The 25,778-nt window shown below is 38.7% G+C and overlaps 1 protein-coding gene across 2 annotated transcripts in view; it reads right to left on the bottom strand.

Moving 5' to 3' along the window:
- LOC124619917 (immunoglobulin superfamily DCC subclass member 4-like) overlaps positions 1–24,582 on the bottom strand; it is a 265,451-nt gene extending 240,869 nt beyond the window's left edge. The window contains exons 1-3 of one of the 2 annotated variants that reach the window (XM_047146553.1): positions 24,432–24,582; positions 15,262–15,294; positions 2,385–2,480 (exon numbers count right to left, since the gene is read on the bottom strand). In XM_047146553.1, the coding sequence (XP_047002509.1) occupies positions 2,385–2,480; positions 15,262–15,271 (106 nt within the window). In that variant the 5' untranslated portion in view covers positions 15,272–15,294; positions 24,432–24,582. The remainder of the gene's footprint in view (positions 1–2,384; positions 2,481–15,261; positions 15,295–24,431) is intronic. The other variant, XM_047146552.1, reaches the window with a different exon arrangement.
- Positions 24,583–25,778: the final 1,196 nt, after the last annotated feature.

Raw genomic sequence — 25,778 nt, 5'->3', positions numbered from 1 at the left:
GCGGTGTTGACATTTCTCATGTACGAGCCGTTTATCTGTGGAGGTTCATCGTTAGGAGTGTTTAGAGCACTGCGTGTTGAGACACACTCGTACTCTACCAACCATTAGAGTCTGACGTCAGCTCCGTCACAGTTAGCCGCCTCTCCTGTTTCACCAGCCTGCCCAGCCTACCACGTCTGGTGCCTGTAGTGAGGGTTGGCCGCCCAAGTCCACGACGTCTGGACGTGGTTTTTTCACCTTGGTTCCGCCGCTGTTGAAGACACTCACCACGATACTCCTTGAACACCCGACAAGTCGTGCAGTTTCCGAAATGCTCGTGCCGAGCCTCTGCGCAATGACAACCTGCCCTCCGTCAGCTCCGACAGATCACACGCCTTCCCCTTTCCACACAGGGGATTACACGCTCACTGATACTACACCTTCCGTGCGTGTGTCCGACTAGCAGTCATTCCTTGCCACGTGACGCTACTACCGCCTGGACGGATTTACATCGATAGTAGGTCGGTGGTCGTAAAGTTCTGGCTGATCAGTGTATATTGTTGCATAGGTCCAAGCATATGGAGCAGCTACTCAAATGTGAAACTCGCTGGAAGACATTTTCAGCGACAGAATTCAGTACATTTTTCCTGAACTGCGAATACTGGTCAAAGACAGTGGCAACAACGGCAGCAGAACCCCAGTGAAGGAAGCGTCGCAGAAGCACTGCCGTACTGCACACACACACACACACAGCGATGCGGCCGGCAGTCTGAGGCTGTCTGCTGGTTAGGCTGTTGTGTGTGGGGGGTGTGGGGGGGGGGGGGGGGGTGACCGAGGGCAGGCAGGACGACTCGGACAGGATCTCACACAAGCTCGTTTGAGACGCGGAAAGATGATAGTTAACGCAAATGGGCAGGAGAAGCAAACATACAGTGCACGAGAATTGTCGCTGTCCTGCTCGACTCAGTCACGTCGAGTAAATACTCAGGCTCAGCACTGGAAAACGACGGAACATGAGGTCGGGTGCGAGGAAGGCGAACGACCCACTACTCTGCACTGGAAGAAAACAGAAAAGCTTAGCACACCTATAAGGAAGATAGGGTAAAAAAAAAGCCCTCGAGACACATTTTGAGTATTGTTCAAGTAATTAGGATCCCCACAGGGTCGTATTAAAGGAAGACACTGCAGAAAACCACTGACGAGTTGCTAGATTTATAACCATTTAGTTCGAAGAGTACCAGAGTGCTACACAAATGCCCCGTGAGCTTAAAAGCAAGAGTGTACGACGACCTTGGAGGACGACTACAGAACTGGCATTTGAAGCAGATTGTGGAGATTTTTACTATCAGAAACAGTCTTGATCACAATTTATTAATTATCTATTTATTCATTATCACTAGTGATTTACCACCAGAAGGAGGTTCTTACTCAATGGTCTGAAGATGACCACAGTGGTGGTCGAAACCAGTCACCATAATAAATAAATTCTGATCAAGACTGTTTTTGATAGTACATACTTGTAACACATTGATCACTGCTCACTCCCGCAATGCATCCAAAAGCAATGAGACTGTGGAGAGCTGTACCCCCTACACCGCTCCTCCCGTGTCAGGAAGGTGAGGGCGAAATACACGAGGTCAGGATTGGTACTGTCGGGACTGGTACAGTCGCATACAGGCATGTGGTTTTTCCTCTCTCAATTCGCTAGTGTTACAGGAAAGCGAAAGTCTAGGAACGCTACAAAGTATTCTCCGCCAAAACGCTCTACAGTTGCTTGTTGAGTATGCCTACGGAGATAGGAAGTTTCTGCAGAATCGCCGATGAGAGAAACATGTGGACAACATTAAAAAGATGAAGAAGCTTGCAGATGGTACACGAACGTGTGTTAAGGTATCGGGAAGTAAGTTCGATCGTACCAGAGGAAAAATTTGTGAGTGAAGTCAACAAGTAATGGAGGACGTTCTCTTTAAGAGCTGTTCTCGATTGAAGAGAGAGGCACAGAGGAGGAAATATGGGGTGCCACACTAAATCGCTCAGAAGAGTGATGAAAAAAGTATGTGAAAAGAAAAGAATAGGTGCGGCTGTGAGGAAGCTGATAGTAAGCGTACGTTAAGAATACCCGACACTGTGGTCTGTCCTGGGTGGAGGCACATCCTGTCCCTGTATCACCTCCCCTCAACAAGCTCGCACGTACCTCCTCATCTGAAATGAAACTAACACATGAGAGTAGAAACCGTACAAACAATGACGAAGCTGCATTCGGCAACGAACTTGTCAACTACAATCAGAACGTCGCAAATACTGCAAAACGCACAGGTCAAAGTAAACGTAAATGTATGACAGGTGCAGTACTGATCAAGTGTTATACTAGCAACTATTGTACAAAGTAAAAATAATTTTCTTACCTTCCTCGCAGTACATGCCAACAAATCCTGGTGGGCAGGTGCACGATTGGGTTGTACTGCTCCACACACCCCCATTGCGACACACTGTGTCTGGATCTGCAGAAATAATACAAGTTCTACTTCCATACGACTAAGTACTTTTAAATGACTACAGAGACTACAGTTCCGAGTAGTTTAATATAACTTCAAAAATGGACTCGAACAGCATCGTCCGCAAAAACTTTTACTTTGGCGTTAAACAGTTTTGTCCAGGTTTTGACCATCTTCAAACCCTTATACCGCGATAGTAGGCGGTGGCGGTGAATGTGACTGGTGCGGTCAGAGAACTGTGTCCATTTTTAAAGTACTTTCTGCCCCACCGTTGTTCTCCACGAGAAATGTTCTGAAAAGTTACGTTTAATATAACATTAGACATATCCTGCATGTGGCCACACTGGTAGCACAAAGGAGGTGAGGCATTTCGTAAATATGGCACTCTCAAGAAAGCTTATGAGGATGAGTTCCTTCAATGTAGAAGTACTGCTACAATAATTTATTAAGTGGGAATTAAGCTGAAGTGGGGGTAATATGTTGGAGGATTAACTGATATTGAGCCTCAGTGAAAAGTAACTTTTTGTTGCGTTCATCTGCACTCCAAAGTAATTTCTTTGCCGCTAACTTTACATTGATGGTGATGATAATAATTTTGTCCATGTACAAAGCCCACACCTGCTACCATAGTACAGGACCATATGCTCCGCAGAAGATGAATTTGAAGAATGTACAATGACACAGAATAATTTACTGAGATAGGCAACAGAAATTATTCAGATAATTAAGGGAAACGAAAATTTAATTGTGCTGAGGGACTGGAATTGGGTAGTAGGAAAAGGACGGAAAGGAAATATAGAAAGACGACATAGGCTGGGGTAGCGGAATCAAATGAGAAGCCACCTGGTAGAATTTTTCACGGAGCCCAATTTAGTCATTTTACATACGTGGTACAAGATTCACGAAAGAAGGCCGTACACGTGCAACTGACCTGGAGACACCAGAAGGTTTTCAGATAGACTAGATAATTATTAGGCAGAGAATTCGAATCCAGATTTTAAACAGCAAAACTTTTCCGAGGATAGGTGTTAACTCTGGTCATGATGTATTGGTTACTAACTATCGATTGAAACTGAAGAAATTGCACAAAGTTTAAAAATTGTGGAGACCGAATCGATAAACAGAAAGAACTAGAGGAAGTTGAAGTTTCAAAGGGAGCAATGGGTAACGACTAGCTGAAACATAGGGCACGAATGCAACAGAAGACGAATGGGTAGCTTTGAGATATGAAATAGTGAAGGCCCAGTAGGAAATTTTGATAACATGCGAGATATTGAACCTAACTGAGAGAAGAATAATACATAAACATGCAAGTAAAACAGAATAACGACGTCTAAAAAATTACATTGGTAAGAACTGCAAAATGGCAAGGTAGCAATGACACGACGAAAAATGCAAGGCAAGGCTTGAATGATTTTGCGAAAGACAGATGCCAATTATACGAACATTAAAAAGACCTTTGGAGTAAGGAGAAGCGCCTACATTGACATTAAAAACTCACTTAGCAAACGATTGCTATGAAAAGAGATACGGATAAGTGCGAATGGGATGGCGCACCGTGGCTCCCGTATGAACAGTTCGTACGCCACGCAGATCGAGAATTTCGACGATTCTTGTCCGTTATCAATATCGATATTGGCAAAACATCAAAATATGAGACAAACAGCCGTATCGTTTGATTGCATTGACAGAGAAGCTTAAATTTTTTACACCGCAAAGGGAACTTAGACTTTAGTATGTTACAGATACTTACACAACTAAATTCGTCTATCCGCTCCTGAGAAAAAGGAAAGGAGGTCTCAACAGTCGCACAGACAAACGGTCGGATAACATGAAAAAAATTATTTTCATCTGATATAATTATTAATAATTAACAGTTTTCATTTTCTTTCCTTTACTGCTGTTGTAAAACCTCATTTCTTGCTAAATTTCATGGCTCTATTTCAACGAGAAATACGCTACAGGTTTTCGTGTGAATGTATGCGAGTATCAAAGTATGACAAAAATGGCTGTATATTTAGATTCACTGACTCTGGAGATTAATATTTTCAGTCCACCAAGGGACCATAGGCCTTTGTATATGAATAAATTTCAATTTGAAACGTCTTCCCGTTCCCGAGAAAAAGGGGTCTCAACTGACACACATGCGGTGTGCGTCTGTCTGTTCAAATGGCTCAGAGCACCATGGGACTTAACATATGAGGTCATCAGTCCCCTAGACCTTAGAACTACTTAGTCCTAACCAACCTAAGGACATCACACAGATCCATGCCCGAGGCAGGATTCGAACCTGCGACCGTAGCGGTCGCGCGGTTCCAGACTGAAGCGCTTAGAACCGCTCGGCCACACCGGCCGGCCATCTCTGTGTGTATGTGTATGTGTGTGCGTCTGTGTGTGTGTGTGTGTGTGTGTGTGTTTGGTTTATAATTACAGATTAACAATTTTCGGATTTTCGCCTTCACCCCAACTGTGAAACTTTGCTTCTTGCCAAATTTGATGGCTCTAATGAATATCAAAATACGTGGCATAAATGGCCTTATCTTTTGATTTCACTGAAGAATAAGCATAAAGTTTTGACACCACCAAGGGAGCATAGACCTTAGTGTGTGACATAAATTTCAATTTGATTCCTCGTCCCATTGAAGGGGAAAAGTATTCTTAGCAGTCGGACAGACAGAAAGACGCCTTCTTTCATAGTCTCGAGTGTCCGGAACTTCTGCAGAGCTACTGGCCCACAGTCACCATTCTTGTGAAAGAGCTTTAGCGGCAGCGCGCGGTCCTTCATGGAGGCAGTCAGGACTAGCTCTTCCGACGCCTACTCCGACGCTTACAACCACATCTATTGGTCAAATTTTCATTAGCTTTTTTTTCCATATCGTTCCCCCCTTTGTCAGTAATATGCTATTCCAAGTTGCTGTCGTTCTGAGCTTTCTACAGCGTATGTACATCAGAAAGGCCACGCATCCTCAGACTTCAAGGAGAATGTGTATATCCTCAGACTACAAGAATAATGTAATAAGGCATTTTCCAAAGAAAATTGTTTGTGACAGCTGTGAATATTAGTGGCCTGTCAGATTCAAAAGTCAAGGCTGAAAGATACTGACAAGAATTATTTACAAAAGAATGGAAAACTGGTAGAAGCTGGCCTCGGTGAAGATCAGTTTGCGATCCAGAAAAATGTAGGTAATAATAACATTTGTCGATTTAAGGAAACTTTTGACAACGTCAATTCGAGTACAAACTTTCTTCAAATTCTTCTGTTTTGAAGGTATCAGGGATAAATTATAGTGAGCGAAAGATTTTTCTAGAGTTTGTACAGATAGCAGACTGTAGTTGCAATAGTAAAAAGACATGAAAGGGGAACAGTAGTCTCTATTAGATACAGTAGTAGCCAGTTTGTAAATTGAGCAAGTCAAGTGAAGAAGTCTGGAAGGTAATTAAACTTCACGGACCAGCATTAAAAATCTAGAGGTCAAATGACGACACTGGAGTTGTCTCTGACAGCAATGAACTTGGAAGAAATGTTGAATAAAGAGGATAGTGTCTTGAAAAGAAGTTATAAAATCAGCATCAAGTATAGTGAAACAAGGGCAATGGAGTATTTAGTATTATATCAGGTGATATTAACTGCATTAGATTAGGATATGAGGCATCAAAATCAGTCAATGAGTTTTGCTATTTGGGTAGCAAAATAATTGACAATGACAAAAATGGCAAGAGAAGATGACTTTCTTAACTTAAAACAGAAATTTAAGTGTTACGTAAGTTTTATTTGTACCGAATGTAGTCTTACACAAAAGTGCAACAGTTCCGATAAGAAGAAAATGTTCAAATGTGTGTGAAATCTTATGGAACTTAACTGCTAGGGTCATCAGTCCCTAAGCTTACACACTACTTAACCTAAATTATCCTAAGGACAAACACCCACACCCATTTCCCTTGGGAGGACTCGAACTTCCGCCGGGACCAGCCGCCGATAAGAAAGACGTTTATGTAAAGTGGTGCTACAGAAAAACACTAAATAGGAGTTATACAGATTGAATAAATAATGAGAAGGCACTGCCTCGAACTGAGGAAGTAGGACATCTGTGCCACAACTTGACTAAAAGAAGCGTTCGATACGCACGACTCGTCTTCAGGCATCAAAGAATCGTCAGGCAGGTAATGTAAGGACGTGGGAGGAAACCAAAGTGAGTGCAGTTTCAAATGTGGCAACAGTTACACTACTGGCCATTAAAATTGCTACACCAAGAAGAAATGCAGATGATAAACGGGTATTCATCGGACAAATATATTGTACTAGAACTGACATGTGATTACATTTTCACGCAATTTGGGTGCATAGATCCTGAGAAATCAATACCCACAACAACCACCTCTGGCCGCAATAACGGCCTTGATACGCCTGGGCATTGAGTCAAACAGAGCTTGGATGGCGTGTACAGGTACAGCCGCCCATGCAGTTTCAACACGATACCACAGTTCATCAAGAGTAGTGACTGGCGTATTGTGACGAGCCAGTTGCTCGGCCACCAGACGTTTTCAACTGGTGAGAGATCTGGAGAATGTGCTGTCCAGGGCAGCAGTCTAACATTTTCTGTATCCAGAAAGACCCGTACGGGATCTGCAACATGCGGTCGTGCATTATCCTGCTGAAATGTAGGGTATCGCAGGGATCGAATGAAGGGTAGAGCCACGGGTCTTAACACATCTGAAATGTAACGTCCACTGTTCAAAGTGGTGTCAATGCGAACAAGAGGTGACCGAGACGTGTAACGAATGGCACCCTATACCATCATGCCGGGTGATATGCCAGTATGGCGATGACGAATACACGCTTCCAGTGTGCGTTCACCGCGATGTCGCCAAACACGGATGCGACCATCATGATGCTCTAAACAGAACCTGGATTCATCCGACAAAATGACGTTTTGCCATTCGTGCACACAGGTTCGTCATTGAGTACACCATCGCAGGCGCTCCTGTCTGCGATGCAGCGTCAAGGGTAACCGCAGCCATGGTCTCCGAGCTGACAGTCCATGCTGCTGCAAACGTCGTCGAACTGTTCGTGCAGATGGTTTTTGTCCTGCAAACGTCACCATCTGTTGACTCAGGGATCGAGACGTGGCTGCACGATCCGTTACAGCCATGCGGATAAGATGACTGTCATCTCGACTGCTAGTGATACGAGGCCGTTGGGATCCAGCACGGCGTTCCGTATTACTCTCCTGAACCCACCGATTTCATATTCTGCGAACAGTTATTGGATCTCGACCAACGCGAGCAGCAACGTCGCGATACGATAAACAGCAATCGCGATACGCTACAATCCGACCTTTATCAAAGTCGGAAACGTGATGGTACGCATTTCTCCTCCTTACACGAGGCATCACAACAACGTTTCACCAGGCAACGCCGGTCAATCGGTTGGAAACTTTCCTCATGTCAGCACGTTGTAGGTGTCGCCACAGGCGCCAACCTTGTGTGCATGCTCTTGAAAGCTAATCTTTTGCATATCACAGCATCTTCTTCCTGTCGGTTAAATTTCGCGTCTGTATCACCTCATCTTCGTGGAGTAGCAATTTTAATGGCCAGTAGTGTATCTCCGGAGTTTTTTACTCAAGAGGATGCCATCATCATTTAACCGTAAAGTATATCGTCATCCCCTCCGGAAACTAACGGCTGTAGTTTCCTTTTGCAGTCAGCTGTCCGCGGTACGAGCGTAGGGAGGACATGTTGGTTGTGTTAAAGGCCAAGTAACTCAGTGATCCAGACTATTGGCCTTGCAGCTACTGAAAAGGCGACTGCCTCTCTGCAAAATTTTTCTGGCCTCTCAACAGATATTCTTCGGTTGTAGTAGCACCTACGGTGTTGACGTAAAATTAAATATGTGTAATAATGAACCAAAAGCAGACATGCGACTGAGGTACTATGTACATCACAGTCAACGGATGATCGCAGCAAAGAAACACCGAAGTCAAAGCATGCCAGAAAAGTACAAGTAACTTTGAATAACTTCTCTACCGCTTGTCGAGATATATTTGGTACATTAAAAGAGATGCAGATTTATTTTTCATAACGGAATAGAGATTCGTAAGAATAAAAGGAACAGAAAGAAACATAGTTTAAGGAATCAGACTAGCGAGAAAAAAAAAGAAAAGGAAACAGACAGGCAGAATCACGCACAGGTCATAATTTCTTCTGGAGGAATAATCTTAATCCATGGCAGTGCATTCCGTCTTTGTAACTAAAGCAAAGAAAGTTTGTTTTTTTGCCGTGCGAGTTTCGCTTCTTTTACTTACGAAGCTCATTCTGTAGCTGATTCTGATGTTACTCCATGTGTGTTTCCTGGAGATGCATTTATTCGATCTGCACACTCCAGATGGCCGATTTTCGGCCTTCTTCGACAGTATTTCATTTCCAACTTTCACTGTGTATTGAATGTATCTGGTACAGGGGCGGGGGTAGATACCATGAGAACTTCCACAACGATCAGTACTGGCCCCGCTAGTGTTCTTAAACTACATATTCTCAAGTAAATTCGAAAACTGGTTCGAAGTTTGTTATGTTCGCTGGTAGCAAAGGCATACTCATCAAAATTCCAAACTACTCTGTCTTACGAAGATAGCTCAGGTAATAGCTGAACATAATGTCAGTATAAACTATTGCCCCGCAATATTTCTCATTTTACAATTTCAAACAAGTCAAAATAACCTGCTAGCCCCGCAGTAGTCATACAATAAATGAACCACGCTGAGTAAGTTTATTTGATGTTCAACTGGATAACAAGTTAAAACCGAGTCAACACATGGATAAAGTGATGGTGAAGCTCAGTCCAGAGGCAGAATACTACGAGTACTATCTCAGCCTCCCTGTGTGGGTCTCAGTGTGGACCTACGTACTATAATGAACACTCATGTTCAGAAAAAAACAGGACACCTTGAACGACTAAAGATGGGACGTTCATATTCAAAGGAGATGTGCATTAGTATGTTCTGCAGAAATGATTGACTTCTCAACCGTGTCGGTTGGCGGGTTCAAGATCAACATAGATATCGCGGCGCAACACCACCGACCGGTAAACAGTGCCTGCGGCTCTCGTTGTCGCTATAAAGCGAAGGTAGTGGATCAGTGTAACTGGAGCAGAGGTGCAGGATGCCCCGCAGACTTATGGGAGAACCGAACCGTCAAATCAGTGAGTTTGAAAGAGGGCGAATTATTGGTATAAGAGAATGTGATGCACCCATCCGTGGATTTGCTGCTCATGTACGACCAAGTGTTTTGGCAGGGCAACGGGTGTGTGCAGAATGGTTCGCGGAAGGCCGTAGAACACGACGAGATGGGTCAGGTCGCACCAACCAGACCACCTCCCGAGAAGATCGATACCTCATCAGAATGGCACTGCAGGACAGACCTGCGTCCTCCTCGTCTCTGGTGCAGAAGTGGAGCGGTAGACCATAATCGTACACTATTAGGGGTGACAGTCGGCCGCCGTTTATTACGGGTTACGTGCGCGTCGTTCACTTCTCAACCTACCTTTGACGGATGAGCAGAAACGTGCTAGACGGCAGCGGTGTATGGAACGACGTCACTGGGGACAGTATTGGCATCAGATAGTGCTTTCGAATGAATCTATGTTCGGTTTGTTTGGAAACAGTTCGCCGCAGACAGGGGGAGCGATATCACAGTGACAGCATAACACATACCGCTCCGACTCGAGGCCTTATTGTGTAGGATGCTACTGCATACAGCCACAAATCACAGTTGGTGCGTGTCCAGGGCACTGTGACCTAAGTGAATGACACACTGCGACCCGTCGCCATACCTTTCTGCACAACACCGCAGGCGCCATTTTTCAGCAAGCCAATGCACGACCACATGTCGATGCACCAACATGTGCCTCCTTGGTGTCACAGGCTGTCAGACGTTTGCCCTGGCCCGCCAGATCACCAGACTTGTCGCCAATGTGTGAGGTACAGTGAAACGTCGGGTGCAGCGCTGTGACCCAGTGCCGACCACCACGGATGAACTTTGGAACAAAGTGAATGCAGCAAGGGTGGCTGTACCACAGTACAGCAAAAAGTAAGAAACAGGGAATGCCTAGGTAAAGAAAATTAATATCATTCCTCCTTAGACAGAGTTGCTCTCCTTAATGCGTAATTCAACTGGTTTCACATTCGTGAAGTGTCTTTCCTTGTGTAGGTATCTATAGAACACAGTGAATGAAAAAATGCATACTACGTGTACATGCAAGGATGTATGTACATGTAGAAGAGATCTAGAGATAGTGGAATGCTCGATATATGTTACATTATACTTCAACAGAGATTTCAGACTAGATATGTAACTACAAAAAATTTTCAGTGGCATTTGAAGACTCCGATTATATCTTATTAATTATGAAATTCTGATTAAGACCAAGTAATTTACAAGAGAACAGGAACTTAGGCACAAGTATACTGTGCAATGTTAAACTACGCGAGATTCTTCAGGGTTACAAAGCAGCATTTGACTACAACTAACTGAAACGTTAGTAACCAGTAAAAGAGAAGCTAGCTCTTAGTGATGAAATAATTAATCCCACGGAAGACTAACTAGACAAACGTACAAGTATCTGCAGAAAACAAAGGATAGGAAATAAGATACAAACGTTTAACTAGTAAGAAGGCATAACAAAGTAATAGAAAATAACAGAAAATACCAAAGGCGCTGAAAATGAGACTGACAAAATAAAATGTGTTAAAGACAAAATGACTACTGGAGAAACTGAACCACTCGATGAATACAAGACAATACGAAAAGTAGGCAGCTCTTGTAATAAAGTAACAGAAACATTTGAACAAAAATACTTGCAAAATAAACGCAAAGAGTTCAGGTGGGATGCCCATACTGAAGAATGAAAGGAAAGTTGAATGATGAGTTAATACTTAGAGGATTCTACATAGTTAAAAAAACTCGAAGACAATGTTATTGAAAGTAAAGGACAAGAAATTAAGTATGGAATGGGGGCTATGATAAAGTGAGAGGAATTTTACAGGATACTACAAGACCTAAGCTGCACAAGGCTCTCCCTGAGAAGATTTAGGTCAACCGAAGGCATCTGAAGTTCAGTGAATTCCAACAGTATTATAGAGATCTTTAGGTGAATCACCGTGACAAAACTGTTCCACGTGGGATGCAGGATACCTGAGACAGGTGAAATAACCCCAGACTTATGGTAGCCTCAATTTAAAAGAATTTAGAAGATTTTGTCATGGGCACATATTGCCAGTAATCAGTTTAATAAGAAATGGTTGCAAAGTACTAACTTGAGTTCTCTACAGAAAAAGGAACCACTAATAGGGGCAAACCTGGGAGAATAACAGTATTGATTCGAGAGAAATGTACGCTAGTATGAAGCAATACCGCCCCTCCCACCTACCTTAGAGGAAAGTTTGACGAAAAACAAACGCACATTTCTAGTATGTTCAACTCTACAAATCGGTTTCAGAATGTTATTTGGGACCCACTATTTGGAATTCTGCCATCATCATGTAAAAAACACAGGGAGCTTAGGATGTGTATGGTAACCAGACACCAGTTATAAGGGCTGAGGAAAATGGAATGTGAGCAGTAACTGTGGAAGCAATCAGACAAATCTGTAGCACATGTTAATCAGCCTACATATCAAGCAAAAAGGACTCAGAACCAAAGGGAAATTGCGAAAAGGGTTGAAAGTTGACAGAGAGGAAGTAACTGCCTTGCGGTTTGACAGTAAGTTAGTAACTCTATAGGCGGTCATTAAAGACTTGGAAGAACAGTTCCACTTTAATTTCAAAAAACGTAAAGCAGAGGAAATGCAGTATGGGAGAAGTGAGTAGAATGTACGAGGTAGGCGAAGTGCCTTCGGTCTTCAAGAAGAACATACTAATTCCAAATCCAACAAAAGTAGATGCTGAAAGGTGTATAATTACCAAAATATAACGTTGATAGTTCATGGTTGTAAAATACTGAGACCAATTCCTTACAGAAGAACTGAAAAACTGGTCGAAGGCAACCTTGAGGAAAATCAGTTTGGATTCCAGAGAAATGTAGGAACACTGACCCAACGACTTATCTTAGAAGATAGGTTAAAGAAAGTCAAACTTATGTTTATAGCATTTGTAGACATACATTAGAGAAAGTTTTTATCAATGTTGGCTGGGATACCCTCTTTGAAATTCCGAAGCCAGGGAGCGAAAGACTATATACAGCTTGTATAGCAACGAGTTATAAGAGTCAAGGGGTATGAAAGGGACGCAATCTTTGAGAAGTTCAGTTGTGTGGTCTCTATGAACAGACAACGAAATTTCACGTTTGCACGCTTCAAGTAAAGAAATGCTGTACACCACACGTATATTCTCAGAAATTTCTTCCTCAAATTAAGGCCTATGTGATGACATTGTTATCCAGAGTGAAAGTGAAGGAGAATTACATGATGTGCTGAATGGAATGAACAATCAAATGGATACAGAATATGGATTGACAGTAAACCGAAGGAAGACGTCCGGCCGGGGTGGCCGAGCGGTTCTAGGCGCTACAGTCTGGAACCGCGCGGCCGCTACGGTCGCACGTTCGAATCCTGCCTCGGGCATGGATGTGTGTGATGTCCTTAGGTTAGTTAGGTTTGAGTAGTTCTAAGTTCTAGGGGACTGAAGACCTCAGAAGTTAAGTCCCATAGTCCTCTGAGCCATTTGAACCATTTTGAAGGAAAACGAAAGCAATGAGATGTAGCGGAAAGGGAAACATCGAGAAACTTATCATAGGGTTTGATAGTTACGAAGTAGATGAAGTCAAACAATTCTGCTACCTAGGCAGGAAAACAGCCAATGACGGACGGAACAAGTTAAACAATTCTGCTACCTAGGCAGCAAAATAGCCAATGACGGACGGAACAAGGACATCAGAAGCGGGCTAACACTGGAAAAAAGGTTGGAAGGCGTCTTCGCTGTATCCTTAACTGCTCACGGAATATTTTTACGTAACTAGTTTCACACCGCCGGTAAACGATAATTCCCTTATGAATAAAATTTCGTCAGCTATTTGCTTTTCGTTTCTTCTTCCCATATTTATTTGGGAACCGAAACTCCATCGTGAGGATTTTTGTCGCTGCACAGCAGCTCCGCCATTTCAGCAAGAACTGGATCTGAGATGATTATAAGGCATAAAAACCGAGACACAGTCCCTCGACGAACTTGTATTTTATAACCATTCTGACATTAAAATGACCAAATGGAACATAAAATTCAAATTTATCATTTGCTTTGTTTCTCATATTCCTTTCGTGGTTATTAAGTACATCGCCGGAAAAAAAATTAGTACATCCGTTCCAAGATTTATTGTTACATCAATGTATATGGAGTATAGCTCAAGCGCTTCCGAGGTACTACATATCGACCAATCCAGCAACACCCGTACATTGTGTAGCCTCCACGGGCGTCGATGCAGGCGATGACTCAGACATGCAGTCGATCGTACAGGTGGCGAAGTCCTGCGATGCGTTATGTCACGCCTGCTCGACCAGTACAAGTAGTTCTCTAAGAGTTGTTGGTTGATGAGTAGTACAAGCCACTCCTCGTTTCATCATATGCCACACGTGCTCGTCTGGAGACTTTGCTGGCCAGGGAAGATGCTACACGTCTCACAGAGCACATTGAGTTTCACAGACAGTCTATGGGCGAGTCAGTATATAGAAACAACACGTTACCTTCCTGCTGCAAGAACTCCAAAACAACTGGTCTAACCACATTCTGCATGTAGTGTGCGCTAGTTAGCGTTCCCTCCAGAAACACCAAAGGCTTACGGGAGTTGTGGCGTAACGCACCCCAGCCCACAAGACATGGGTATGCCTCAGAAGAATGCACCGCATGAGACGGTGCTTAACAGGTGTATGTTGTACTCGCATAGTCGCACTGCTTATAACCAGTTCGCGACAGTTAGTGCTGACGCATCTGTGCTCACAAGACCTCTTACCTGTGCTTTGGTAGCTGTACGATCTGCCACTGCTGCGCTTACAATGCGACGACCCTGGCAGGTGTCTTTGCTGCGTGGACGTCCAGAACCTCGTCTACGGGTGTGAGAATGTTCACGTGATACCAGCATTGTTGCACAATGACGCAGCACGTCCAACTTGTGAGTCAATTGTCCGAAAGGACGATCCCGCCACTCGGACGCTCACAACTTGACCCCTTTTCAACTCGTTCAGTTGGCCGTAGGAAACACGAGTTCGCCCGTGACACGATTGCCCACTTGCTTACACATTTGCACCACACTGAGTCCTAAGAGTATGAGCATTCCCTAATATAGGGTAATCAATCACATATGGTGCTCCAGTAGCAATGCCACCACACTGTCTTTTGATGGACGTCGTTGAACCTATTATCAGTTCTTATCTACTGTCCCCCAGCTGATATATGCCATCATCAGATCACAATCAATGTCATCTTTCCCGGTGTACAATTTGTTCTTGTAGTGTATAGCCAGCCTACAGAATCGTGTCATACAACTTATTCAAAAACGAGATTACTGAATGTAAAATTTATCAGTATGACGTTATCACTGAAGCATTATATTCATCAGATTTTGGATTTACAACATACAGGAGGACTTCGGCGTCTTATTTGGGATATCTGAGACAAATTTCGGTCTGGTGTGGTGCTGGCTGTGTGTTACCAGTGTGACCAGTCATGAGTTCCTTAAAAAGCCAAGTCATTTCATGACCTATGGAGTAACACTCGTAATATTAATTTTTCAGAGAAAAACTACTCACCAACATACATCTGGGCGCCAACAGCGTGGTATTCTGGAAAGAAGGAAAACTGAAATGTATTAACATATGTGTAACAGAACCTACTTCAAGTTACAGAACTTATTTCCTGAGGAATTATAGCGTATATCTCTAATAGTGCATCTGCTTACGAGAAGTGTTGTGGAAGTTTTTTACTTTCATTCACTGATTACTATTGCATGCCAATGTTTAGAGATAGTTTTCAGGTGAAGAAAGCAAAAGTTAATGGGGTGAAATTTGACTTCAGAAAATAGAATTGGAAGCATGATAACACTTTATGTTCTTCGTTTTATAGTGCAGCTAGGAAACTGTTATTGTTTATGATATAACAGATACATTAAAACAATTACCTGTGTCGCTATAATTTTCTCCCGCAGCATCTTGTGACAGCTTGCACTGTTATTTTCAGGTACATTATTGGCAATTTTTTTTTTTTTGCTGAAAGTTGCCAGGTGTCTAATTTTAATTTCATTTTGAAGATTTTCCAGCAGAATGAACCATGTGGGTCATTATAAATATACATTTTCTTCAGTAAATAGCACACACACGAAACAGCACAAGTGTGCTAAGTATGATGAAAATACATATTTATAAGCAGCCTCAAAATTCTGTCTGTTGGAGCAATGTAATGAAGCACATCCAGCAAACAAAGTTGTGGCGTAGTTAAGGTGAGGCAATGAGCCCTCAAAACGCCTTGTGGGGATGATAGAACAGACAGACACAGATAATTGTTTTATTTATTCTTTGTAAATGTGACTAGATGGTGAGTTCAAACAGTGAATCATTGAAGTTCCAAGTGCCCCAAAGTGACATATATAAATATTATATCAATGATCATCTGTTCCAATTCTGCTACAACATAATAAAGAAACTAAAAACACTTAATAAAGAAAAATTAATCGATCTTATTCTAAATCCTGTTAACAATATTAATAATAACAATAACGATTTGAATAAAAAACCTTTAAAAGAACTTCATCAAGTCTTTAAAACAAGAAAGTTAAAAAATTATTCCAAACTTAATAAACAACAATTAATAGCTCCTACTAAGAGATCTGACAACAATATTAAAAATAATGTTAACCATTTAAAAAAAATCATTAAAAGAACTTTGTCAACTCTGTAAAACTAAAAATTAAAAAAAAATTATAGTAAACTTAATAAACAACAATTACTCGATCTTATAAACAGATCTGAAGGTAATATTTTTAATATTGATACTGAGAATTATTTTCAAAAGATTCTAGTGGACATATATCAAGAAATTTCGAAAAAACGCTACCTGAGAAATTTTTCAGGTTACAGTTATCTAGATGATGACGATTTTTTAAAATCACCTAAACAAATTAATAGAAAAACTTCTGCTCCTACATTGAGAATAATAACGTTAGAAATTAATAATAATGATAATATTGTTGAACCACAAGAATTTTTTAATCAAATTAAAGAAAAAGTAATCACTAAATTTAAGAATATTTTAATAGAAAAAAGGCGGTTAGGGGGATCATAAAATATTTTTGTAATTTTAAAAGACAAGGCCAGATACAAGAATTTGATTTTAAAACAAGTATAAAGTTTTATTAGGACAAATGATTTTGAAGAGTATTATCACAAATCAAGATATAAACTATTAACTTAAATGGAAGAAAGGCAAAGAAACAAATTTGGTTTATCTTTATTTTGTATAAATATTTCAGAATTAAGTATTAAGAGACACAATACAATTTATTGTTCTACTTATATCGAGTTACCAAAAAAGTGAAGACAAAAATCTGCAATTAATGTAAAAAATACAAATCAAAAATATTTCTTTTATTGAGTATAATCAACTTTATATGAAGTTAATAAACATCTAAAATATTTTCCATTTTCATTTTGTCATTATGTTACATATTCTAATGGTAATTATAACAATCGTGTTATGAATACTGGCAAAGATGCAGCAAAAAAATTCGTTGAATTGTCAAAATAAATATGTAGAGAAACTGATGAAATATATGAACAAAAAATTCTAATGATAATATCAAATAAAGATAAATTGAATTTTAGAAAAACTTGTTTTATTTGTGAATGGAATTTGCTAAAGGAGAAAAAAAAGATAAGTGATCATAGTCATTTAACAGGAAAATATCGAGAAAGTGCTCATCAAAATCCTACGTTTCTTCCAGTTTATGTTCATAATATAGCAAATTATGGTGTACATAGTTTAACAAAGAATTAGCAATAGATAATCAAGATATCAACACTATTCCAAATAATGAACAAAAATATATGTGTTTTAGTAAAAAGGTTGAGGAAGGATAAACATTAAAATTTTTTGACACATTTAAGTTAATAGTGCCACATTTTGATAGATTACCTTCTAATCTTACACTAGAACAATTTAGAGTAACAGCAAAATATTTTAAACATAAACAATTAGATTTAATGATTAAGAAAGGAGTTTATCCTAATGAATAGATGAATTGTGAAGAAAAGTTAATAGAAATTAAATTACCTACAAATAATATTTTTATTCCAGATTCAATTAACGTGATCTACTGTCAACATGCAAATCCAGATCGAAAAAATTTTACATTAAAAATTTAGCTGAATTTACAAACTTATACAATGAACCTGGGGTTTTAAATCTTACAGATATTTCTGAAAATTATAGGGTTATTAAATTACTGTATTAATGTATTAAATCTTCATATTTTACAGCACCTGGTTTATCTAGCGATTTTGTGTTAAAAATGACAAAAGTTGAATTAGATATTTAAAACAATTATGATTTGGTTTTATTTCTTGGAAGAGGAGGTGGTATTCTCAAAGTATTAAAAGATATGCTAAATCAAATAATAGCTATACGAAAATCACTCAGCAAGAAAAACGATCATATTATATTGGAATTTAGATGCAAATAATTCATACAGTTATGCAATGTCTCAATTTTTACCATTTACAGATTTCAGATGGTTAGAAACAAAATATTTTAATTTCGAAAAAAATACTTACAATATCAAATGATATTAAATATAGTTATATTTTAGAAGTCGATTTAGAGTGTCCAAAAAATTACATGATTTACACAAAGGTTTACCTATAGCACCAGATGGAGGAGATAAATCATTAACAACATTAAATAATAAAGAAAAATACGTATTACATTATATAAATCTTAAACAAGGTTTAAAACATGGATTAAAATTAATGGAAATTCATAGTGGCTTATCAATTGAACAATCACACTGGTTGAAGAATACATTGATTTTAATAAAGAAATGAGAAAAAATGGACATAAAGAATTTGAAAAAAAGTTTGGAAGTTGAAGAATAATTCAATGTATGGAAAAAATATTAAAATAAACAAAAAATCATATACTAACAGATCGAAAATAATATACAAAATGCATTTCAAACCAAATTAAGATTATACTATTGTTTTTTCAGAAAATCTAGTTGCAGCCCATATCAAAAAACAATAATAAAATTCAATAAACCTAGATAAATTGAAATGAATATTTTATGTATTCCAAAAATAAAAGTGTATGATAACAGATTCTGAGAAAAGTGATTATTCAAAAGATAATATTTATTGAATCGAGATATAAATACGAAAATTTTAGCAACAATTAAATATAAAAATTGCGGAAAAAAGATGTTACAGCATTTTGGTTTCAGAGCAAAAATGTAAGCTTACACAGTTGAAGGCAAAGAATATGAAAAATATAAAGGAGTTAAAGAATCTGTTGTAAGAAAGTAACTTAGTATTAGACATTCAAACATGAACTGAACACAGTTAAAAGTAGTAAAATTGTGTTAAGTTCTGAGGCTGATACACTATTATATTACTAGATGAAAATATATGGTGATTTTAAATTAGAGGCAAATAAAACAATAGATGATAACAATGAGTTTCTACATTAATTAAACAGTTGTGTTAATGTTAACCCGAAAAACGAGATGAAAGATAATGATTTCTTAGTGAACTACACAGTTGCATACAACAATAACCAAAACAAATGATGAAATAAAAAATGACTAAGTTTTTAATATTCGTCCATGATGTGGTAATCTGTGATCTGTTTTTAGATATATTTTACGAACAATTTTTCCCTAAAAGCAGTGAAATTTTTGATCATAACTTTCCTTAGATTTTTGATAATTTAAAGCAATTTCTCTTTCTTTTATTATATTAGTAGTTACAGTTATGAATATATTTAGAAGACTTTTTAATTTCTTTTTTAAATTCTCACAAGTAAATACATTTTATTCCAGTTATGAATAAGCTCTTTTATATGTTCTCAATTATTTTCTCTGTATTTTATCTGTTTCTTTTCTATACAGAAATAGAACCCATTCTTCAAAGTCTGTTCTTACTTGTAATTTTGATTTCTTTATGAATTTCTTTTCATTGTTTGCAATATGGAGTATCACTTTTTATTTAATTCCCATTTATAAAGAAAAAAGTTAATATTATTTGAAAAATAAAAATCTAAATTTTACTATATATGAAAGGAGTCGTTTTCAGATCTAACAAATTACAACCTTAATTAAAATTATAAACAAGTGTTAAAAATATTGATGAAAAATCCACAGTTTAAAGCAAAAGATATTTGTGATATTTTGGAATATGTTAATTAGAGAGGCTGTAAAAGACATTGTTGAAAGTAAACATATAAAATGTATAAAGAAATAAGTGGTAGTTCTCATTTACACTTAGATTCACATAGAATTTTTATAAATACACCTGGTTCATATTCTTTTATTATAAAATCAAAAATGTCTTTTGCAGAAATTTTTCCAGACTGGATTTATGAATAAGTTTTACCTTCAGTTCGAAAACATGGCGAACATAAAATAAAGATTAATGTAAATCAAGTCTATGAAGGTCAAATAAATTATTTAACAGAGCTAAATAAAATCAAGGGTGACTATATTAAAAAAACAGATGAAATATTTGACAGAACTGTAAAATTGTACGTGATAAAAATGCAGAAATAAATAGTTTATTACCACATGTTTTCCTCAAATAACTGATGAATATTTAAGAGCTATTACTAATATTTTATATTATATGATTATTATGACTTTTAATATGATATTCGAACACAATTCAAAACTGTTAAAAACAAATAAATATTATCACAAATAGATTTTCAAATTGAGAAGAATATTTTAAAGTTAATTATGTACCAGATTCAGAAAATTCATATCAACGAATGAAAGAAACTTCAAGAATTACTAGTTTTCGAAATGATCGCAATACTTCGATTAATTATTCATGTGAATATGATGATATAACTAATCTAGCAAACATTTCTTAAAATATAGAACTAAATTTCTAAGTATTTTTTCATAATTGAATTTTAAATAAGTCTTATAACAGTTTTTAAATACAGCTGATAAACAAAATTAATTAACACCAGTTGACTCCCAAAATTCAAATTAGAAATTTTCAAATAATTTTGACACTGAATCACTTTTGCTACCATTATTTGAATATCAAAATACACCTGACTTTCTACAATAAAACATTAAGCATAATGAATATCATATTCAATACCAGATGTTTTACAATTTCCACCAACTAGCTCCATTTAAATATAAAACTTTCTATTAACATTTTAAAAAAGTACTTTACTTTTATTTATTCAACTATTGTTTGAATTATCAAAACATAACCATTTAACATATTCTATAGTACCTTTCTTGTTAAAAACCTTTACAAGACAAACATCTGGATAATTCGTTTTTAATAGTTCTTGTTCATAAAAATTTCCTCTTCTTTCTTCACCACTTAATTATTTCTGTGTACATATGATGAATTGCAATGAATAACGTGTCCAATTTCAAAATTTCTGTCGACAATGTTGTTGGATATTCTTTTTCGAATGTTACTTTAAATATACTTATTCTTACATTATCATTAGTATTATATTTGGCATTATTATCGAACAAATTTGTGACATAAACAGTTTTCAATATTTTTTTCTTTTTTTACGTCTTTCAGTTGCATCTTTATTGTTGTATGTTTGCCAATCATGGGAAAATTAAGAAATCATTATGATATTGCTGAATTCAAGGTCTTCCTAGCACAGAGAGTACTGGCAGATATGCCTAAGAAATCTCTGTGAATACTCCTGTATACTACTAAAATCATTAATTCACAGTGAACATCATGATACTTTAACTATCACAACCAGTTCTCAACAAGTTCTCTTAATTTTACCAACAGAATTTTACGAGAATTACGGTTTGTTCACATTGTTGTAATTTAAGTTAACCGAGTATTTGTGTTATGCACTGAGTTCGGTTGTGCTGATATGTTGCGAAAGTAGCAGTGTGGATCTGAATTCATTTGAGTTTGTTGTCAAACCCACTTATAGAGAAATCATATTACTAAAAAAGCTGTATTTGAATCGGTATTTTTGTGAAAATATTGCTGTGCCTAAAATAATGGAATCATTAGGAAAGTTATTTGCTCTCATAAATAACAATCATGATGGTGGTAGTGGAGAAAATTATCTTTAGCATTATTGGGATACGCATATGTTTTAGGATGACCTTATGAATGGTTAGTATTTTATTTTAATATTACCTAACGAAGCATTTACCATGGAACGCTTAAGGGTAGCTTCTGTCGTGAGAGTTTCAGCATTTTGATGGATTACTGCATGTTGTTGACTATGGCGAAGAATTAGAAGAAAAAAGATCCTGTAATTTAGACAGCCAACATCGTCATCTGGGTCATTATTATACACTTCGCGAGGTTTCAGAAACAATTTATACGGATCGGCCGTCGTGACGTCATGACATGACGGAAGATCAACAACACAATATTACGTCAATTGAAAGTGGAGGGGGAGAAAGGAAAGGAAAGAGCAGTCTGTTAACCACTGCGCAACTCGGACACACTGTTCATTGCAGATCCACAGACTACCTCGGCTCGCTCTTCGGCTGACTCGCGCTCCCACCCATAGCCACCTACCTGCAGTCCGGGTCCACGTCTTCCACAATCGGAAATACAGACATCACACATTCGTGTAACTTATCTTCCATGCTGGGCAATGAATCCTACACATGCAATGTGCACACACATTTACGTTCGACCTCCAGCGCGACCCTAAAATCAGCGAGTACGGAGAACATGGGCGGGAACTGCGGTTAGGTGGTGCTAAGTGGGGTTTAGCTGGGGAGCATGCAGAGATATTCTGCGCATGTGTAGTAAACACCGTGTTCAGATGGGGAAACAGTTAACGTGAGTGGCTTAGTATGCAGGAGATCCAAGGTTCAAATCCTGATGCAGCAGAAATTTTCACTCATCCCCGCTGATTACGCATAAAGAGCCAATGCAGCTGATATAATTAGTTCTTTCCCCTTCCTCTCCTTTCCTTTATCTACCCTGTTCCTTCAGTTTGCATAACGTGTGACACAGCTGCGGACTGCGCTTGGTCTCTGTTCTTTCGGACAAAATTGGAAGTAAACAGTTTTGTTTTAACCTCATATTATGCTTACTTATTTGTTGTTTATATGTGTGACAGTATATAAGTGTGTTGTAATACATAAGTAAGCGGCCTAGAGAGTTCCTTTTATATGAGCAAAACATGCTGCCATAGCAGGGAAAAGAAGGGAAACAACAGAAAAATGCTCCTGTCGGAGCACAAAAGGGTGAATCTGTTCGTCTTTAAAAGACTAACAGAAGAGTAAAGAACAAGCTGCCTCCATCCTCATTCCGCCTACCTCGTCAAACATTTTCACATGCGATCGTATTTGCGCTTTGTTTCCCAGACAGTAGCGGAGAGGCAGTGACGATGAAATAGGGAGGATTCAGTGCTGTTGAGGGTGAAGGAGAGAGGAGGCAGTGATAGAGAAAGTGGCAGCGAAAGAGCAATGGATGAAAACAGAGATAGCGGAAGCCCAAGAGGAAAGAGTTATTGATCCTCTGTGAGAGATAGTGACAATAAAAGAGAAAGAGAGATGCTTGTAGACAGAAGGAGTGGGAGGAAAATGAGAGAAGACAGTATAAACGAAACATACAGATGAGTGGAGACTCATCATTGTGTTGGCGGAGGGGTGGGGCGGGGGGGGGGGGGGGTTGGTCTTGGCCCTCCCAGACCGACAACTTTGAATGTATAGCTATTGGGGAAATTTTGGACCAGGAAAAAAATGAGTTGGACCCCCCAAGGATTTCTGAGAGCCTCCGAGGTATGGTGGAGACAGTGGCATTGGGAAAAGAATACAAAAGTCGGCAGTGTAAGTGAGAGAGGGGTAGTGAGCGGCAGCGGGGTGGACGTATAGTAAATCAGTGAGGGAAAATGGAGACAGCAGGAGAACGATACGTGCAGGCGGTGGCAGTTACAGAGACGCTGAGTATCAAGGCTTAGCTACACAGGGAGACAGAGAGATTGTGTGAAAGAGAATGCGACTGTGCTCCCTACGTTTTGGTGAGGAATACGGAATGAGCGTGTTGGCGGCTGGTTCCCCTCTCTTCTGTCAGAATCTTTTAAAGAGGAGCAGGTCACCTTTATTGCGCTATGAGGCCAGCACTTTTCCGCTGGTTTCATTGTTTTGGAACTTCAAAACTCTTGAACAGTTTAATCTTGGAAGCTGTAAATTCTAATGTCATTCTTCAAAGGATCTTACACGCCAATAATTATTTCGATTTAGGCAGTATTTACAACGAATTTTGTGTTTAACGAACTAAAACAACGATAAGTAAATTTATTAATTATTCGAAACTGTAGCTGTGGCAGATTAATCAAACATTAAGGCTCATTCGAGTGATGAGGCAGATACTGACTCTTGTGCGTCGCTAGGCCGCCTCTGTAGTCCGGTGGTCAGCATCTCTGGCCACTGACGAGCATGTCCCGTGCTTGACTCACAAAGACCACTTCAGATGTTTTCGAGGTGGAAAGCTTTGGAATTGGACCCACACCACGTCGTGGGATCACATCAGATGCCACCCCATCAAACAGGCAGCCACACTGACCACCCAAAGAACCTAAAGGGTGTCAGACAAAAAGGCTTCCACCAACCTGAGAGTTTGACTATATTTATTAGTTTCTGTACTCCCCATATCAATTTTCCAAATTGAGACACAGGTACTTACAACTAATATATGTTTTTAAGCAAATATTTCTATCATGGAATGACATACCAAGTACCTACCAATGTTAGTGCATCTTCCAAGATTGTAAACCTTAGTACCTTCTCCTTGGAACTTGAACTCTAGTCTCTCAGCATTCTGATGAAACGGAACTCGAAAAATTTCTCTTTTCCATTTCCCATCATGGCGCTATTAATATAAAACAGGATATTGTTTAAACATCGATAACACAAAATTTGAAAATGATAACTATAAATGAAAGCACCTATTAAATTTAACATAGATCAAATAATATTCTTGATATAGAAACATAGGATGTTGAAATAAAGAAAAAGAAGCAAGGTAAGTATTGCTAAGATCACGCATTCAGAGTGTTCGTCAAGAACCGCTGTGAAAAAGTTAAACATACGGAGTTTAAAAGTTTTAGAAATTACTGAAAGACAGAGTAAATAAGGAACATCTTAGATACCTCTAGTAAATTTAACTTTGTCGCAAAGAAGAGGGAAAACGCTCAGCTCTAAAGTTTATTCACAGAAATGCAATATCTGACTAAAAGCAACAGTGCTTTCAAATACATATGTAGGTCGTTCATCCGTATTAATTGTTTCTTTACTGTAGGCGAACATTTGCATAGAAGTAACTAGCTACTTAAAAATATTTAAATGGCTTTCAAGTAATACGTTTATTTGCATTACCATCTTTCGCAGCAGCTGTTAAAATCGGTTACTATTGGTTATCCGTCTCGAGCTGACTGCAATTTAATTGAGAAGAATTATAGCAGACGCGTTTCGCTTTTATTTATAAGGCATCTTTGCACTGGCGAGCATGAGAAACAGTTTACAAGAGTTCAGCGCAAGAAATACTGTAGAATGGCAAAAACTGTCAAGTGCATATGTGAATCGAAGTCTTTCGACGTCAAACGTTGCTAGCAAGGAGGAAAGAAGCACAATACCTGAAGAAACACCAATAACAACGGAAGATGCTTTATAAATAAAAAAAATGAAACGCGTCTGGTGTAATCCTCCTTAATGAAATTGCAGTCAGCTCAAAACACATATCCAATAGTATCTCATCTACATCAACATCTGCATTTTACAATTGATTGCCGGCAAATAGGATCCATTGAGGCACCTCCAAGCTATTTTTCTACCATTCTACTCTCGAACGGCGCGGGGGAAACGAGCTCTTAAATCTCCCTGTGCTAGCTCTGATTTCTCTTACTTTACTATGATGATCACGTATCCCTATATAGGTGACTATCAATAAAATATTTTCAGAATGGGAGGAGAAAGTTTTTGATTCCGATTTCACGAGGAGATCTCGCAACAACGAAAAATGCGTTTTGTTTTAATGATTTCCACCCCAGGTTACGTAATATATATCCGAGGCACTCTATCCGTATTTCTCGA

The sequence above is a fragment of the Schistocerca americana genome, chromosome 6 (assembly GCF_021461395.2).
Source record: "Schistocerca americana isolate TAMUIC-IGC-003095 chromosome 6, iqSchAmer2.1, whole genome shotgun sequence".
Taxonomy (NCBI): Eukaryota; Metazoa; Arthropoda; class Insecta; order Orthoptera; family Acrididae; genus Schistocerca; species Schistocerca americana.
This window is presented reverse-complemented; position numbering and strand designations above follow the sequence as displayed.